This window comes from Streptopelia decaocto (assembly GCF_964273445.1).
Source record: "Streptopelia decaocto genome assembly, chromosome: 4".
Taxonomy (NCBI): domain Eukaryota; kingdom Metazoa; phylum Chordata; class Aves; order Columbiformes; family Columbidae; genus Streptopelia; species Streptopelia decaocto.
Window position 1 is genome coordinate 64,089,805 of NC_138658.1, and position 19,128 is coordinate 64,108,932.

Genomic DNA, 19,128 nt, shown 5'->3' on the forward strand with positions numbered 1-19,128 from the left:
GTGGCATAATTGACAATAAAACTTGAGTCTCTTGCAACATCCTAAGTAGTTCTGATAATCTAGTGACAATTTTACTGTTAATTACTTGCCTTATATCAGTGTTTCTTTCATGTGCTAGCTCCGACCATTAAATTACAGTAGCTTGCTCAACTTGCAAACCTTGAGCAGCAAGAGAGGGCAGAGGTCAGCTTGGACTGAACTTAAAAGTCCATCCTTAAGACTCAACAGACCAGAAGGTTGCTACAATGGGAAATGCTTGAGTATGAGTGAAGTGGAAAAGGTGGAAAGAAGCCTTATACAGTAGCAATCCAAACAGAGGATATGGGGCTATCAGAAGGTGTTATACAGATCTATTACTTGGTGCTCTTATGTTACCTGAGAGGCTGTTCAGACATCTGTCTGGAAGCTTGTGCAGTTACCAGGTAGGCCTTCTTCTCTCTGGAAGAGCGGTCTCACTAAGAGCCCTTCACCAAATACACAGTACCTTCCTGTGAGGTTTAGACTTCTTTGAAGGCTCAGGGTATGTTCTTCAACCTCAGTAATCAGTGCCTCCAACTGTGCAGTGGGAAACACTTCAATGGTACTTGGGTAGGCCACTCTTACCCTGTGACCTTTATTACAAAGTTGTGTTCTGTCCATTACATTACAATCAACACCACAGGGAGAGCATAAGAAATAAGTTCCATAGAGCTACTTTATAAGATGATGTAGAATTTTGAGCAGTTATTCTTGAAAATGTCATTCTCAACCTTCAGTCGCACTGCAGGAGACATGCTCAGCTCCTTGTAGAAATGGGCTTTAAAGGTAGTAAACCTTGTGTGAAGAGGAGCAATATAAGTTCACCTGTATCAAGTTATTTCTTTTCTCCAAAGGAAAAGTTTGAATGCAAAATAACCGATTTCTGTCAATGCCCTTTTAGTCCATAAACAAAGATATCTTATTCACTTGGGATTGATGAAATTAATTTCATTTCTAATGTCTTCCTGGAATATGCTGTTCTGCTTATGTAATAATTTCTAATTAAATGATTAGACCACCTATTACAAATAATTAGGTGGTTAAGAAGTATTACCACCATGAGCCAAGACTGACAATGAAGTTTATTGCAGAAAAATTGTTTTACAATTTGACTACAACTGAAGCAAATACAATCTTTCTTTCATGGACAATTCCATTTGCTGTTAATAGTGTTAACCAGCCAAAAGAGTTCAGCTTTTGACAAATAATGATACTACACTAAACCCATGACCCCAGCATGCAGGATGAGGCACAGCCTTGTTTGGTTGACAGGCACATCCATGGTGATGACGCAGGTCTGAGTTTGAGCTGCAAAGACAGGCTTTCTGGTCAGGGTAAAGCTCTGGATCAGCTTAACCTGGACTGAGGACAATGGCTCAGAACATCCCCTTACCATGCTCTCCTGAGCAAAGGTGGAGGGGAGTCCCCGCTGTTAGAGGCTCTCCTCATGACCGGGTGCCTTCACCCATCCTCTAAGCTGGCCCTGAGCCCAGGACGGGCTATGTGCTCGGGGCCCTGACACCAAGAACTGCTGGAAACAGTAATAACTAACAGACTTTGACCTCAACAGCTTTTGAAATGCAAAGCAGGCACTACAGCTATCAGCCCTCCCAGTATTTCCTAACCTGTGGAAACGTAAGGGAGTTTTGCGTCTTTACGTTTGTGTAATTGAAACCTACTGAGTGTGACGAAACATTTCTGTAATGTTTTCAAAGCTAAAACAAAAGATATTTAAATGCCCCTGGAAATCACAGCTAAAGTTGGGAGACGGGGGGGTATGTTTCTCACTAGTTTGTTTTCCATTCTCCAGTTCCTCAAAGCGTGAAAAAAATGCCTATGTTGGCAACACACTGAATTTTACCGTATTTACATAGGAAGCTTTACTTACACAAATGAATGTAGTGATACTTTAAAGCCAATTCTTATATTACATTATCTTTCCCTACTTTTAGAGGGTAATATTTTGGTAACTTTTCTTAGCCTTCAAGAGAATAAATGGTGAGCTGCTGTTTGCTTGTTTCATGAATCTGTGGAAAGAATAATTTGTTACGCAAATATCTCTGCATTATTTTTAGTCTCTAGATCAAGAAGAATGAGATATCAGACCTAAAACTACAGTTAGACAAGCTAAAAGGGTCTGGCAGCTTAAGTGAAGCTGAGATTTGGGCTACTTAAAATAACTGGGGGGGGGGCTGGATAGGGCAAAGTTTGGCCAAGTTTATTTTCCTAGCTTGTTTTCCAGGACCAACTTTCACAAGAAAGCAACATGAGTATATATATCTACTCTAAGCTCGCTCTGCCTCCTTTTTAGGCACATTCAGCATTGTGAGGAATGTGTGGACTCCAGGCTCAAGCAGCACTTGCTGCTCCCAGCGGGCTGGAGCTCAAGCCCTGAAACTCAAGTTTTGAGTAAGCTGGAGGCTGGCTGGGAGTGCTACGCATGCAAAGGCATTTTGTATAATTTTCCCCCTCCACAGAGGTCAAGAATGATGTCTATGGCTAGGAGGAGTAATTATATGGTCAAGGATGACACTAAGTCAGAACATGGAGCTTCATCTTGGAGGGACCTTATGTTAGAGCCTGACGTGTTAGAGTGATCTTTCAAAAAGATCACTGGTTCTACTCTGAAGATTTCACAAGGAGTAGTAAACAATTCCTAAGTGTAATAGGACCGCTGCTTGGAAAAACTGTTTCTGTAGAAATTGCCTGTCTGTTCTTGATGTCTATAGCGAGATTTTAGGGAATGATGTGTAAAGAATTCACCTGTCAAGGTATATCTACCTTCTGGAAGCAGTTTTTTTCTGAAACACGAAGAGAGGAGGAAGGCTCCAGCTTTTAGTACCCTGGTGAGAAGAAGTTTCCTTGCTCACAGCATTAATAAAGACAACAGAAGCAGCTCAAACATATTGGTCTCAGGCATTTTGAAAGTTTTATCTAATGTTCAACCAAAAACCCCTTAGATACTGGGTACTCTGCCTTCTTCAGGATTGAGCCCATAATTCCCACCCTAGAAGGCCTTCATTTTGGGTCATAATCCTTCTTTATAACAAGAGTTATTCTGAGCGTGTTTCTTTTCCACCTGGAATGAACCTGTACCCAGGAGCAGCTCTGGTCTTAACTCAGGGCATGACCTTACAACATAAAAGCTTTTACTTGTCAATATTTAATTCAACATTTACTAAATAGCAGGTGGATGCTAGGCTGACTTCCCTGGAAACAGCTTGGCAAAGATTTAATGAGCTTTAATCTACATGGAAGGTAATGTTGGAAATAACCCTAACATAATGACAACATTGAAGTCATAGCTCGTAAGATTTTTCCTAAATGATGGCATACCTGACTTGCATGTGTAGATGAGAGAAAGTGGTTAAAGCAACACTAATGGCCAACAAAACAAAGGGGTAATTATTAACCACTTTTTCTTCCAAAGAACTGGGAAATACTCTGCTGTAGCTGATCCAAGGCACTGTCAGGTAACAACCAGCCAAAAGTATTCTCAAATATTCAACATTATTGTTCTGGTTTTGCTCCCAATTTGTTACATCTTCTTGTACTGATGCCTACGTATTGGGAACTTTGTTTCTAAGCTGAAAAGGCTACTAAAGTGGCCAGTGTTCCGGATTTTCTCTCAAAACCATGGTTTTTGCAGTGCAGGAACACAATACATTTCTGTCACGGACATGCAGCCATGAAAGACACCAAATTCCAGTTTGGGAGGGCTGACCAAGTAAGAAGCTGGATCTTCTCACTTTCACTAGTGAAGTGTATGTGTATGCTTTATTTTCCTATGAAATCATGCTTAAAAATAAACTGTATACTACTGCTTAGCCATTTCAGGGCATTTAGAACTAAAATGGAAGGATCAGTTTGGCTCATCAATTTGAAACTGAATTTCTGAAAGAAAACCTTCATAGAAACCAGGTACCTGTTTATGTGTGAACACTGTGCACTCTAATTATCACAGGTACTCCTGCATTTCTGTTTCTAACTTCCTAACACTGACAAAATTCATCTTGAACCAGAAATTAAAATTTCAGACTTGTGTCTGAATATTCCGTTGGTGAGCTTTCAAATTAGGCTTCCTTGTAACGATTCTCTTCCACCCCCCTGCCCATTATGTTTGTGTTTTTATTATATATTTTTTTAATTTAAAAATAAAATCTTTGTTTCTTTCTTGTGTGGTATCTAACAAAGCAATTCCTATCTGCCCTTTTTCTTGGTCATGACTGTGTAAGTTGCCCTTGAGATGGTTTCTTTGTATTCTTGGTCCAGTTGATACTGGCCAAATTTATAAACTTTAACTGAAAACTTGGATCAAAGAGGTAGCTTTGTTTAGTCTGAAAGGATTAGTTCTAGCACAGGGTGCGCTGCTCTTCAGTAATCATTGAATTCATGCTTTTTGAACAGGCTTGTCTTCCCAAAGCTAACCTAATAACATATAACTGGTTTTATAATGTAGCAGTGCTAGCTTTACAGCCTTTTCTTGGCTTATTTTCTTGTCCTTGTGGTAATCACGGGACATGCTGAGCAATGAATCCTTTCCACAAATGGAGACTACTAAAAAGTAGTACATCTTGCTTTTAGATGTCACAAACCTAATCACTTTGGATTAATTCAAATTTTGAAGTTTCATTTAAAATGTAGATTATGTAAAATAAATGTATATAGGTCTGGAAGGTATCATCTGTCACTTGCATCTAAGATGTTTGTACCCCAGAGAGTGAGGAGAGAATCTCCTATTTCCTTATAACCACTCTAACACCTGTATTACAAAGGACTAAAGTACAAGACATTTTTCCTGTTAATTTTAAGATATTATGTGCCAAGTTTAAGACAGTTTTAGATGAAATATGCTAGGGAATCTTATGGAGAACTTCTTTCCTGTCCCCTAAAGTGGTGTTTTCATTGATTAGCATCTTGTAGCCATAGAAAGAGTCCTATGTTTAGCAGAAGCAAATTTGATGGTAATTTATTTTGAGAACTTCACTGAGGTTTATGTAACTGGGTCAAAAGTGATCTGTAGGAGCTGCCAGAACAATCATAGCCTGAAACACAAACCAAGCACCACATGCTCAATAATACCACCTTCCTTATAAGAACAAGGCTACTTAAATCCTGGCCAGGATTTACAGTTTCAGCCAACTCTGTACAGCTGCCTCCCTACATAACACACCTTGGATACCTTAGCATCTGCAAGTTTACAGATAATACAACTAAATTAACTATTAAAGTATTTGAGGAAATCCTGATGAGCCTAATCTAACACACAATGGATTTTCAGAGAAAGCAGTATGTGTATCAGCAGGGAAAAGCCAAAACAGAGAGCATGTTTTCACACTAAAGAGTATTCTTATCTCTGCTTGGCTTTGGGATATAAGGAACTGCACCCTTGTCTTAGTTGTGTTTTGTTTAGCATGTAAACTAACACTGATATGGAGTTCCTCTCCATGGCACAGAGCCAGAGTGGCAGACAAGGTAAATATTTTTACGAATTACTCTGGTTTCTGTGACTGTACAGTATGTTTGTCCCAGCCTTTTAAAACCTTGTAAAGGGGTGACTTCTGACAAGTGCCACACAGTATCACATGCGAGTACTGGCCCAGCACATCACTGTGAAAAGCCATTTACAGCACCTGGAATGCTGTGGGTGTTCCTTCACCTGGTCACTTGTAATCAGGTAAGAGTATATGAATGTGAGTCCTAGCCTTAGGCACTTGCATTTCAAATGTCTTTTGGTTTAAATGTTGAAAGCAAAGCTTTTTCATGTTGTATGGCAGCTGAAACAAAGAACTCTTGTATGGTATTGCAGTCATACAAGGCAGTTGGCTTTCTATTGGGCAGGAAAGATTTATTGCATGAATTCCAGCTGAAGCGTCATACTGTTCTTTGGTTTTACTGTTACATATTTATAACTTCTGAAAAGGTATAAAAGAGTTAAAGCTGGCTCTGAATTTAATTCAGTGTTTTAACTGTCCCTGTTTCAGAGTAGAGGACTGCTTCTGAACCGCACTGAACCTCAGAAATCACTGGAAGTGAAGAACACTTTGGATAAGTGGTGAGTAGTACCTAGGAGATGGACTTTACTTTGGAGCAGCTTCTCCTATTTGGCATTGTTCTCAAGGGTTTGACTCCAGGAGGGAGGAATAGATTTATCTTCATATAAACCAATTCTGTGAAGTTTGTAAACAAATAATTCCCAGTATTAGTCAAGCGCTCAGCTTCTGCATAAGCAGTCATTAACTCTGAAATCTGTCTTCCTCTCCTGGTTAACAGACTTCTATGAAAAATAGCTTTAATTTTCACCACAATTTATATTTTAAAAAGAAAATAATTTTGTAATAGAAATTAATTATTTCCCCTTCTCAATATAAGGGATCAGATTGTGACTTGTATGAATGAGGTATTGAAATCCAGATACAATAATTTGTTATCTTGTAAAGACACTTTAGGAGTGGTACTACAAATACAGGTACAAAGACAGATAGACAGTTTTAACACTGTCAACTGATTACTTAAGAGAACAGATATTTCTGGAAACTGGGGATGTCTACAGTATTTGAGATTAACTCTTGCCAAATGGTTCAGTACCATAGGAATGCTCTGTGCCAAATTAAAGTAATGCCACACCTGACTCCAGCAATGTTATTTTAGTATTGGGACTGTTCAACATTTTCCATGAACAGTATAAGAAGCATTGACTTGTACAGTCTCACTTGCACCAGAGTAGACTTAGCTTAAAAAAAAAAAAAAAAAAAAAGCCTACCTAAGAAGATGATAATCCCTTCAGTTTTTAATGGAGTTCTAGAAAACCTATTTTAACTAGGTCATTATGTCACTTATCAGGATCTAATACATAAATTGTTCCTGATTTGGGGGATGTAGAAACTTGAAACATGTTTTTCACATTGGATGCTCTAATTAATCAATCTTTTCACTAATTGATAGTGGATTTCTTTTGTGTGAGCATATAGGTGTGATTTACAGTACCAGGAATAGGAGCACATTCTTTGAAGTGCACACCACAGAATAGTGACAGACGTATCTACTTAAAGCACAGGGAAGTCCTCAGTTCAAGTCTGTTTCATTGCAAGGATGGCTCCTTTTTTTGGGAGGCACAAGTGCTCAGCCATAGAGAATTTCAGCTGTAGCTGAATGGAAAAAAAAGGTAGCAGCACACAAGCTACAGGATAGGAGTGAGATTTAAGACTTATCCATCCTCTTTTACTGAAGTTCTGGTGTTGAATAAAAAAAAAAAAAAAAAACCTTCTGAAGCACCTACCTATTACCAGCACAATGCACAGTAAACCAAAGTACTCAAGTTGGACAATTTTGCCTTCACAAAAGCAAAAATTATTAGATGTCAGTCTACCGTGGCCCAATAAGACTTAATGAGTTTGTTTAGGTTATTTTTACATCAACATGTTTTCCAAAGCTTTGTGATTCACAACCTACTGCAGTGTTATCTCTCTTAGTGCTTCTTTCTCCCTATTTTTAAAAGAAAGCAAACCACTCTGTGCTACACCTGAAAGACATTTATTCTGAAGAGTGCAAAACAGTCCCTTTTCATCCCTAAGAGGCTGTGCGGGTTTGTAATTAAAGTGAATTTTGTCAGCTGGAGGCTGCTTTTCTGACTTGCGCATTTTCCCTGTCCATAGTAGTGCACTGCTGACACAATCTTTCTATAGAGGTAACATATTTTGCACTTTGGAAACAGACATGGAAGCCATGTACGCCCATCAGGAAGAATTTGTGTCAGTGGAACCTTTTATACGGCAAATAAACTTTATAAAGTTTTCTTGTATTGTACCTTGGGTGGAGTGACCAGTGGTGTGGTGTAATTTGAGGCCCATCTGAACAACATGGCAAACAGGCCCTGAGTGGGTACAGGCCCAAACAACACCAACCGGAGAACAACAACTGATCTCTTCCAGATCTTACACTTAGTTCAGGTGTTTTTCTTAATAACTGTCTCATAACTCAGCTTTTCTGATGTGGTCATCTCCTTGGTGATTTTTGTCACTTAACACAACAAACATGGCTATTTAAAATCTGAGTTTATCTGGAACTGGTCCTTTTGCCTTTTTTTTTTTTTTTTCATGAACACAAAAGCTTTCTGATAGCTTTTTTTTTTTTCCTAACTTGCAGTCAGTTCATGAATGCTTGAGTGTTCAACAGAAGTTCAAACCCAAAACTAGATTACAGCAGGTTTATGGATACCTTTCAAGTCAGTTTGCTGGGCCAGTCATAATGCTGAGACACCCTTGCCAAGGCTAACAATGTGTAGGAGTCAGTTGGATGGCATGTCTATCTACTGAACTCAACCTATACATAGCTAAATAAACTGCTGGATAAGTAGGTAAGCAAACTGTAGCTCTGATTGCAACACTGAAATGGAAGGTGGACCCTGGCCTAACATAAATGGGTCTTTCCTGATTTGTGGGTCACCTCCTGACAAACTGTACAAGCTAAGGAGCAGACAAATCTAATCTTCCTTGATAAAAAATGAATAATGAGTGAATATTTCTGAATCCACAACTTATGCACTTACTTAATACTACCAACACAAACTTCAGGGGGGAGGAATGCACTTTTCCACCTTGTCTGTTAAAACTTTTCAGTGAATGGCCAGCAGCAGCAGCGCAAATCTCACACTTTCAGTCCCCTGAGTGGAATGTCACTTCTTTAGATTTTGTCAAATATTGCAATTTGAAGACTGGGTTTCTGCTTGTTGTAATCATTACTCTGTCTGCACACAAGCCAATAAGACTGCAAAAGTAATGCTGAGAAATCCATGCAGGGTTTCAGTGATTTCTGCTCCTTCCCCAGTCCAATGTTTTTGTTTTTGTTTTTTTTTTTTTTTTAATCACACTGGATATCTGTCCTGGGTATGGTATTGTTTCTTTTTCCACAGTCAAGTGGATATGCTTAAAAAGTTGTGAGACCAGGGTTACCTGAAATATAGGAGGGACAGTTCAGTTCTAACACTCCCTCAGATGGTGCGCCGCTAGCAATTACACTTTCCAGACACGACAGACATATCATAAAAGCATTTAAACACTGCTTAAAGAAAAAGAATATTCTGCCATATAAAAAAAACTGTGGTGAGGAAAGACAGACACAAGTTACCCTTGCTAGTGGTTTAGCTGTGAGGTTATGTCTATTTAGATGCTTAGCAGACAGTTTCTGATTATCCCTGTTTCAGTGCTATGCCCCATATACTCTTTGTATTGTAAGCTCTTAAATTCCAGCTTGATGATGCTTTGTTTGTGCTTTGTCAGAACATTCATTAATCTAATTATCTATATTATCTATATATCAAATACTGTATGGCATGTGGGTGCTGCAGTGAGCAAGGCTGACATTATTTTTGGTATGCTTGTTAAATGTGGCATGGGCAGGTGAGCTGTTTGAGACTAAGCATCTCTTATCAAGTGAACTACCTTTGCCTTGAAAGCCCTTTTTGAAGAGTAATTTAGCAGGAGTTGAACAAGGCCCATTGCAGCATACAGAAAGGAATTGTTTGCACGTTCTTGGTGTTGACTGCGCTGGGAGGTAGAGAGGGAAGAAAGTAATTTTTCTGGGTTTAGAGCTTATAGGATGCTGTCATCTCTCTAGCTTCTCTTACTGAAAAGCTCAGTCTGATTTCTTGGAATCATTTGATATAATGGCATCAGCACTGCCAATGGCAGAACTTCTGTCACACAGGACTTCTTAGAAAACCACTTGTATGTGTGATAGCCTCAACATAATTTCCACTCCAATGTACTGTTTTACTATAATGACTGTTACTCCCTATGTATCATAGTTCATTATCTTGTAGACTCCTGTCTACAAGACAACTTGCACTCAAGACTGGATCTATCATTACAATAATGACCAGGTAATCAAAGATCTTGAAATGTGCTGTCATCTCAAGATGTTGAGGTGGAAAGGCCCAGTAATCCATATTCTAAATTAACTAAAAAGACTGACTGCTCAAGATCATGCAATGAAGCACAGTGTAAATAACAGATAATCCATCCACTCTGAAACGCCAGAAATCAGCTTAGTTTCTTAATAAATTATGACTAAAGTGTCCTTTAACATTATTAAAGCACATATGGTGATGTTCAGGCAAGAGCTTTCTTGACAGAGAGATAAATAAATTGACCCCTCCTTTGCAAATGCATTCAGGCAATGCCGCGGCTAATACAAGGTCTAATAATCATTAGAATCACACCACCAATTAATCCAAATGTCCTGGCTGCAACCCAGCCATAGTAGTGCAGTTCCACCTGTCTAAACTGCTTTTGTAGTTGCAGTGGGTGTGATGTTCCTATTCTAGTAGAGACGGAGCATCTGCTGAAGGGCCCGATGCTGTAGTGTTTTCCCCTTCACACTTTACTTGTGCTAAGAACTACTATGCCTTCTCCAAGGAACATGCCACCTTCTGAGTAGACCACTTAAACACGGTTAGCAGGTATGTTTTCGTTGCTTTTAACTGCATTCAGTTTGGTGCTCCTATGCCTTCCTGAATGAGGATCTGACTTTTGAAGGGAATAGTTAGAGTTCTTATAGGGTTTTTCAAGTCCTTCCTGGATCAGATTTGTGATTTCATTAAAACAAACATAAAACAACAACAAAAACCCCATAATACAAACAAAAAACAACCAGACAAACAAATAAAAAAACCTTGCCTCAGCTGAATGGTACCACAACTTTCCTTCTTCTCTTCCTCAGCTATTACCTAACAAGGTAACAGAATGGAGAACAAACAGCAAAGCAATGGTGAGATGAAAGAGAGCAAGGTGGTGAAGAAAAAAGTGGTGAGTGAATTCCCCAAATCTTCTGTTAACACATTTGTTTGCTATATGGAGACTGGAGGCAGCAAATAACTAATTGGAACCTACATGAATACAGGCTCAGTGTCCTAAACACAGGAATGTTGCTATTTCCTTTTTGCCTTTGGTACCTGGACTGCTAATGGGCTTACTGGAAGACTGTATTGGGGGCCTCTCATTTTTTCCTGTGTTTCTCTGTATACATATGCTGGATTTGAACAAGCCAAAAAACTGTTTAGGCAAACCATTCTGGGATTACTTGAGTTTAGGCAAGATTAAAACCTGTCTTTTATGGGAATGACTGTGTCATTGAGGACAGTGGTAACATTTCGGAGTTTATGTGCCTTTGAAATAAAATTTGGGGAGGTTTCATTTTGTCTCTATGCCTTTCTTACACAGCTCTGTGGGATCTTGTATATTCTTACCCTTTTTCCACTTCTTCTCTGACATGTAGGAGAAGCACAAAATGATGCTTCTTTCCAGGGGAACACAGAAATTTGATCAAGGGGAAGCTGCCAGGATGGCAGTTTGAGGGGTATAGAGAGTTGTGTTTAGTTTCTGTAACTTACTAACGGTGATTGTAAAAGGTAAAAAATGTGTGATAAGGTGAGAAATTACGTATATGTTAATCACATGCAGCTGTATTATTAGTATATGAGTATGAACAGAACTACTTGCACTATGCAATTTGAAAGTAAATAAAACACGATTGTCTGATAAATCTCAAATACACTCCATGTATTTTAAAGGCTCGATTCTCCAAACTTGATATTTTTTACTGCTTATGGACATTCAAAGAGACTATAAATGTCTGGATGATCTGTCTATGCTGGTGTTTCTCAATATGTATGATAATTTTACATGTTAATGAGTAGCATCTGGCTTTCTATTCAAACACTGCTTAGCTTGATCTGAGCCAAAGACACTTCAAAGTTGCTGTGTCATAAACTACTTTCAAATCTGCCATGCTTCATGGCATTGTTACTGTGTCTTGGAGAGCTCTATGCTAGTTGTGAGGTATGTATCATGTCAGAACAGCACAGATTTAGACCAATATGAACTGCAGTCATCTGGGAATAGTTCCCAGATGCACTTAATACTCATCCATTGCCAACTAGAAGGGGTAGTTAACTCTAAGCAGTTCAAAAATCCCTGTGTTTGCAAATAGGTACCCTCAAAAATAATAGCTGAAAGCTTTTTTTCTTCCCAGGTAGCACGTCTAATCACCATCTGCTACACAGCAGTAGTGCTGCATATCTGATCTAAACCTTCTAAGGCAGTGGAAATATCCACATGCCGCGTGGTTAACATCTTAATTGGCTACAAGTCTTGTGGTGTTTTCACTTTCCAGCTTCGGCAACACGGGAAAAGTCTCCCCCTTCCTCCCCTAGCCTCTGCCTCACAGAAGGGCAGCCCGGGCTTCCAGACAGCACCCGCGGTCCCCCAGCCCCTGCGCCACTCGGCGGGGTGCCGTGATGAACACCCTGTCGTGACATTTCGCTGCATGGCTGGGTAAATCCCCCCCGAGGGAACAGGCTTGCCGCGAACCCACACGCAAAGCGCCGGGAACGCAACGCACGTTTGCTTCAGTTCTGTCCAAGTACGCAGATAAACGAGCCGCGGTTGTTCCATCCCTTGAGCCCGCCCTGCGCCAGGCACCCACTGTCCCCGCTCCCGGGAGCCGCGTCCTCCGCCACCGCCCGCCCGGGCACCCCCGAGCGCCAGACGCGCCCCCCCCTGCGCGGCCGCCACCGCCTCCCACGGCCGCGCCCCCGCGGCGCCCCGCGCTGCCCGGCGGAGATGTGCGGCCGCTGCGCCCGTGCGGCAGCGGCATGGACCGTGCGGCGGGGCCCGAGGCGGCCACGCTGGTGGCGCGGGGAGCGGGGAGCGGCCGCCGCCGCGCGGGCAGGAGCGTAAGTAGCGCGCAGCGGCGCGGTGTCTCCCCGAGGGTTGTTTTGCAAGTGGCGATCGCAGTGGGTAATCGGCGGGGCGGGAGCGAGCCCGGCGGCGCGGGCGGGGAGCCCGGCCTGCGCTGCCCGCTCCTCGGGGGCGATTAACCGGAGAGGGGGGGATTTCGGTCCTTTCCCGGCGTGGTGGGGAGGGAGGAAAAGCGAGACTGGTGCACGGTGGCTGTGGGAGCCGGAGTAACTCCCCGCTGCTCCTCCGGAGTGAGGCGGAGCTCGGGCTGCACAGCGGCGGCGCCGAGTCCTTCCCCGCTCGGAAAGTTGTTGGTGCCGGTGCAAGAGGCCGGCGGCGGGCAAGAGCTAAAAATACCGCGGCAGCCGAGCCGGGACCCAGAGGACGGGCGGAGGGCAGCGCCGGCAGCCGCCGAGCGCCCGCACGGGGAGAGCAGCCGCCCCCGCGGGTGAAGCCGCTGGCAGTGGGAGCACAACAAGGCGAGGGCGCACGGAGCTTTACCGCTTCTTCCCGACACCGCCCGTACCGGGAAGTCCTCAGGGCAAGGGAAAGCCCGGGGGGAGAGGGCTGGAGGTGTCCCTCCGTCAGCGACCTGCGGACCGCGGTGTGAGCGGGCGCACCTGCCGGCAGCGCCCGGCCTGCGGCGGAGCCCAACGGGCACGGCGCTGCTCTGAGCTCCAGGGTGCTTGGTGCTCTACTAAAACTGGATCTCGCTCAGGGTATCGGGTGGGGTGCTCCACAACCCAAGTTCCCAATATCAATAAAAAGTCTTAGCGGTATCAGTTTATTTAAACTTCGTTATGTAGACTAACAAGTGTCTTTTAATCAGCGAAGGGTATTATAACTGACCAAAATACAGTATTCTAAAGTGTGTTTTGAAAACCGAAATGCAAACTGGCATGCATTTTAAAAAAGGTAATTTAGGGCTCGTAGCTGACACAAATGCGGTACTGAACAAGGATGGGAGTTGGCCAAAGCAGCTTTGAGAGCATGATGCCCTGGGATCTGTGGTAAGACTAAAAATGTGGACTTTCACAAGTAAACAGTACTCAGGTATCTGGAGGTCTTTGCTGTGAGCTGACACGCAACTTCCCTGACTGCGCGCTGATTGCTGGGGTGATGGTCACACCTACCTGCCCTTGTGCTGGTGGCAGCAACGCATGAGCAGACGGTTGGCAGTGAGGTAAAGGAACACCTGTGGGAGAGGTGTAGTTGCCTCCTTGTTTACTGTTCACTGTAAAACTCACTTTTTTTCTCCCCTTTCCCTCTCTTAGTGTTGCCACAGGGTTAATATTTTTCTGAGCAACAGGTTGGTTTTATATATATATATGTTCTTGCTTCATTGTGCTACCGTCTTTTATCCGGCATGGCTGAAGCCTGAGCAAATATTTATAATAGCGTGTGAGGAGGCAGGTTATAGAGAAGTTAACATTCATATTCCAAGAACTGTAAAACTCTGAATTGAGTAAGTCTGAGGCTTTCTGCAGCAGGCTGTATACTTGAAAAAATTCTTGATATTGAAGTGGGCTCTAAACACACCTATTTGCAATACTTGAAAATGAAGTGGATGTGGGCTTTTCTAATTTGGCAGCACTTCTGTGAGTTGTCCTGCATTATCTTCCACTTAGCCTCGTGTGCACATAATTTGCCTGTGCTGAAAGGTTTAAGCTTTTGCTGGAGTTTTTAATAGCACTAGGCTATATGATCCAAATAATTTTGTTTGCAGGATTTTTCTGATTGATCTAACATTGTTGGAGCAGAGCCCTTTAGCAATATTGCATCAAGATTACCGCATAGCACTTGTGAACTTGCATTTGTAATTTGTGAGCCCATTGGGAACAATCTGTTAGACATCCAGGAATATTCTCCTTGGCGTCTTCAGTTGAGAGCAGTAGAAGTTCCTCCTAATTGTAGGAACACTTGTGTGTAGTAGAGAAGTGGTTGACCATGAGTCAACAATGTGCCCTTGTGGCCAAGAAGGCAACAGTATCCTGGGTGCGTTGAGTGTGACCAGCAAGTCAAGGGAGGTTCTTCTCCCCCTCTACTCTGCCCTGGTGAGGCTGCATCTGGAGCACTGTGTCCAGTTCTGGGCTCCCCAGTTTAAGAAGGACAAGGAATTACTGGAGGGAGTCCAGCAGTGGGCTATGAAGATGATTAGGGTCCTAGAGCACCTTTCTTATGAGGAGAGACTGGGAGAGCTGGGTCTGTTCAGCCTGGAGAAGAGAAGGCTGAGAGGGGATCTCATCAATGTTTATAAATATCTCAAGAGTGGATGTCAATAGGATGGGACCAGACTCCTTTCAGTGGTGCCCAACGATAGGATGAGGGGCAATGGGCACAGACTGAAACAGAGGAGGTTCCATCTGAATATGAGGAGGAACTACTTTGCTTTCAGGGTGCCAGAGCCCTCGAACAGGCAACCCAGAGAGGTTTTGGAGTCTCCTTCTCTGGAGATGTTCAAGACCCACCTGGACACATTCCTGTGCAATCTACTTTGAGTGTAACTGCTTTAGCAGGTGGGTTGAACTAGATGATCTTCAGTGGTCCCTTCCTACCCCAACCATTCTGTGAAAGAAATTATGTGATTTTCTACTTTTTGCTACTGAGGTAATGGTGCAAAGCTTGCTTATGTGTGTGGCAGGTTGATTTTAAGAAGCTGGCCAATAATAAGAAATTGTATTTGGCTTATGTAATTAACTCAATGAGGTGTATTTGTTACACAAGGCTTTTTTCCCCCTGTGCTCTTCCTTCTGACCTGACTGAAAACAGGGTGGTTAATGAACTGTGTAATCTCTTAGAAGTTCCCACATCATGTGGAAGAAGTCAAAAACGCTCAGCTGTCCCACAGGGCGTTTTGAGCCCTCAGGAGTGGCACTGTGGAGCATGGCAGACCCCACGCACGCTGGGCTGTGCGCTGCAGTCCCTTGCCCTGGCACCTGAGTGTCTCATCCCTTCTTCGTGGACCATAGCAAGTCCGCAATGACAGTGTGGAAACGTGGGCTCTGACACGCATTAACAGCCACAGTGCGTTTACTTACCCTGCTGTGCTTGACCTGAGGCTGCTGGAGCTCGCTCTGCTGCATTGTTGCTGTGGCTATGCCATGTGCTAGCTGCACAAACCTAGTTCGTGCTCCAAATCTTCATTTTCCAAGGCAAACATACAGCTTTGTGCAGTTAACAGAATGTGTTGACTCATTAACCTGTTTTGTTTGCTGTAAGGGATATAACTGAAGCTGGGTTTATTAGGCTGCCTTAAGCACATCTTTTTCCCTTTGAAAGGATTGAGGCTTCAATGAGTGATGAGGCTGGACATAAAATGACAGTGAGCTGTGCCTGAAATTCTGGATTCTTAGCAGAGGGTTGGGTTTTTTTTTTGTGTTGGTTTTTTGTTTGGGTTTTTTTTTGTTCATTTGGATTTGTTTGATTGTGGTTTTGTTTTCAATTCAAGACACGTTAAAAAGCTGCCCACTCTAACGTACTCAGAGGTTAAGAAAGGTGAGCTGTCTTCCATGATCTACAAAACAGTGTTCACAACCAACAAGCCACCAAAACACTAACTGTAACATCCCTTGGGAATGGCAGTGGTCACTTCTGCTGCTCTCTGTAATGCAGCAGAACTGAGTAGCAGAGCGTAATACTGGGCAAGGTAGAAAGGACCCTAAAATGCAGAATCTCTCAAATCAACTGGCTGAAACTCCAGTATCTAAGCAGTCCTACGTTTTATTCAACAGCTGATGTGGAAGAAGAAATTGTTAGTAGAGGTGGGCTAAAAACAGGCTGAGAGGGAGGGAGGGAAGGAAGAGCGCTGAAAAGGGAGAGGTACAGGTGTGTCACTGGGGAAAAAGGGCAAATGGTGTCTCCACTGGAGTGTGTGTGTCATCAAATTACTGTTGGAGACTTGCATGTGGATTACAAAACCTAGTTTGTAAGCATCATTTTTATTTGTTTGGTCACAGTTTCACTAATCCTTATATGCATGGGAATGGGGGGCACACGATCTCACAGACTTTCACCTGGGTTGGGTCAGCCCATGGATCATCAAATACACACTACTCCTTATGTTATTGCATTGATGGTATGTTGCCAACAGTTTCATTTGCTGAGAATGTACTTCTCCAGCATTTTACTTTTTGGTGGGGTTGCTGATGGGATGTGTACAGCAAAAATCTGTGAGGTTGGAAGAAGTTCAGATGGTCACTTATGCTTTGGTAAATGCTAACTGAGATGCTGCCACTTCAAATTTACTGTGCCTCAAATTGCACCAAGGTAAAGTGTTTCAGGCCATTATTCTGCAGCTGGGAGATCCGCCTGCAAAAGTTATGCAAGATAGTGTAAGGAGAGTTTAAAACATGAGGTACGTCAATTTAAGGTATACTAACAATGGCCGCATCTTCTCTTTGTTTTTCAGAGCTGGTCTGGGAGTCTAATTGTAGCCTCTTTAACTGGTGCTTTTGGGTCGTCTTTTCTTTATGGTTACAATCTCTCAGTGGTGAACGCTCCTGCAGTGGTAAGTGACTGACAAAACTGGAACTGATTATCAGTAGAGGGCAGCCTTGTCCATTTAGTGTGTGCTGCCCAACATCCTGCTTTTATACTCCTCCTGAGGTAGTAGATTAAATCTCATATGGTAACTTTGCCTGAAAGTTTCTTTCTGCTGTCCGTGTGGTTTTTGCATAAATTCAGTAGCTGTCAGGAAACTAAACATCGCAGTTGAGGTGAGTGGGTGCACGTGGTTTGTTTCTCATTCTCCCCAAGCCCAGAATAATACTAAATCTTCTTGCCCGCTTTTGCATGATAAGGTATTTTTAATAGTCTGAGTATTCGGTAGCTGTATGCACATGTTCAGCAGCTTCTCTTCATATCAGTCAGTTTTAGAGGGTTGCACAACATTTCATTCCCACAGTACTGATATTATAAATAATGCCTCTGGCTCCCTCCTAAATAATGGGCCTCTTCTGCATTTCATGGCGATGCTGTGTTTGTTTCTGAACTCAAAACTGCTGTGTTGACCATCTGTTGGCTGCAACATATGGAATAGATTTGATGAATAGAGTACTGTGGAATCAGTGTACAATATTTGGGGGGGGATTTCATTAAAATACCAGTTATCACAAATGAAAATCTGAACATTTTGTTTTTATGCTGGCTGTCTAGAGATCCTCTTAATTCAGTCAAGCACAGCAGTAAGCAACTTAGTAGAGTTGCAAGCAACACCATTTTGAAAAAGTAACTTTGGGAACTGTGGAAATTCCATTTCAAAATAGTTCCTTTCCAAAGCTAAGCTCCTTCTTCTATACAAATCTCTTATTACAATGTGTGGCTAGCTTTCCACCTAAACAGGCTGGTCACATTAAAGATGAATACAGTATTTATGCAAATAATGGTAGAATATTTTTTTTAAATTTATGTTTCATATGTGTATTTTATTTGGTAAACTGACAACCCAAAGGGCTAGGAAGAGACTCATCCTATGGGAAGTTTTAATTGCTACCTTTGTAACTTCTGGGAATTTTCTTCAAGTTCCTGGTACTTTTTGTACCAATAACACAGGGTGAGACAGATTGGATGTTTATTCTAGGATGACATGTCTAGGCATCACTTCACCTTGCAGTCATCAGAAGATAAACATGGCTTAGAAGAAATCAGCATGAAGCTGAAATTCTGTGAGCGATGGTATTGATTTTCCTGATGGTAGACATCCTGTGCTGCCTTGGTACTGTCAGCAGAGCAGTGAGAGTGATCTGATTTCTGAACTTTTAAGCACCATTTAAAAAATGGGCTGTCGTGGTAATCAGAGCTCTTCTGTCACTTTGTGCAGGTGTAAAGGAAAGAAAGGATGACAGGATGTGCTCTGTGGCAACACTCAGACACTTAGGTTTGAATGAGGTGTTAGATTATAGTGGTGACCAGAGTATGAGTGGGGAGGCTGAAGGTGCAGCTGTACTGTGACGAATGCTAAATTCCAGATGTCATGGTTAGTAGCACTTGCAGGATTGTCCATTTTTGTTTGAAATCCGTACGGTTGTTTTTGGACTGAAACTGGATGCCTGGCTGATTGCTTTGGTCATCTTGTTGATAGGTATGCATGAAGTTTCCCTTTTTCTAGCATGGTGTTTCAGTGTTTGATTGAGAACTTTGTGTCTTTCTTATTCATGTTAAGCCATACATTAGCTAGGGCTAAGGAGTAGTCCTATGGACACGGAATGCATAATGGTGTAGTTCAAGAATAAAATAACAGTGTGGCCTCTGGTTCTCTCTAGCCCCAGCATTAATGTGTTGTCCATTGACCTAGGACAGGCCACCTTCCTGTCCCTGGAGCTGCAGTGACCAGGTTGAAGGGAAGCGTCTGGGCTCTGCTCGTAGGGAGGAGTGA

General features: G+C 42.4%; 1 protein-coding gene across 5 annotated transcripts in view; it reads left to right on the forward strand.

Moving 5' to 3' along the window:
- Positions 1-19,128, forward strand: part of SLC2A9 (solute carrier family 2 member 9) — a 130,374-nt gene that overhangs the window by 8,197 nt on the left and 103,049 nt on the right. For 4 of the 5 annotated variants that reach the window (XR_014183846.1, XR_014183847.1, XR_014183848.1 and 1 more), the window contains exons 1-2: positions 12,629-12,751; positions 17,164-17,262. Coding sequence is in view for 2 of the 5 variants with exons in the window: in XM_082050486.1 (XP_081906612.1) it covers positions 12,671-12,751; positions 17,164-17,262 (180 nt within the window). In the remaining 3 variants the exon portion in view is untranslated. Of the gene's footprint in view, positions 1-6,002; positions 6,074-10,737; positions 10,824-12,628; positions 12,752-17,163; positions 17,263-19,128 lie in introns of those variants that run through there. The other variant, XM_082050487.1, reaches the window with a different exon arrangement.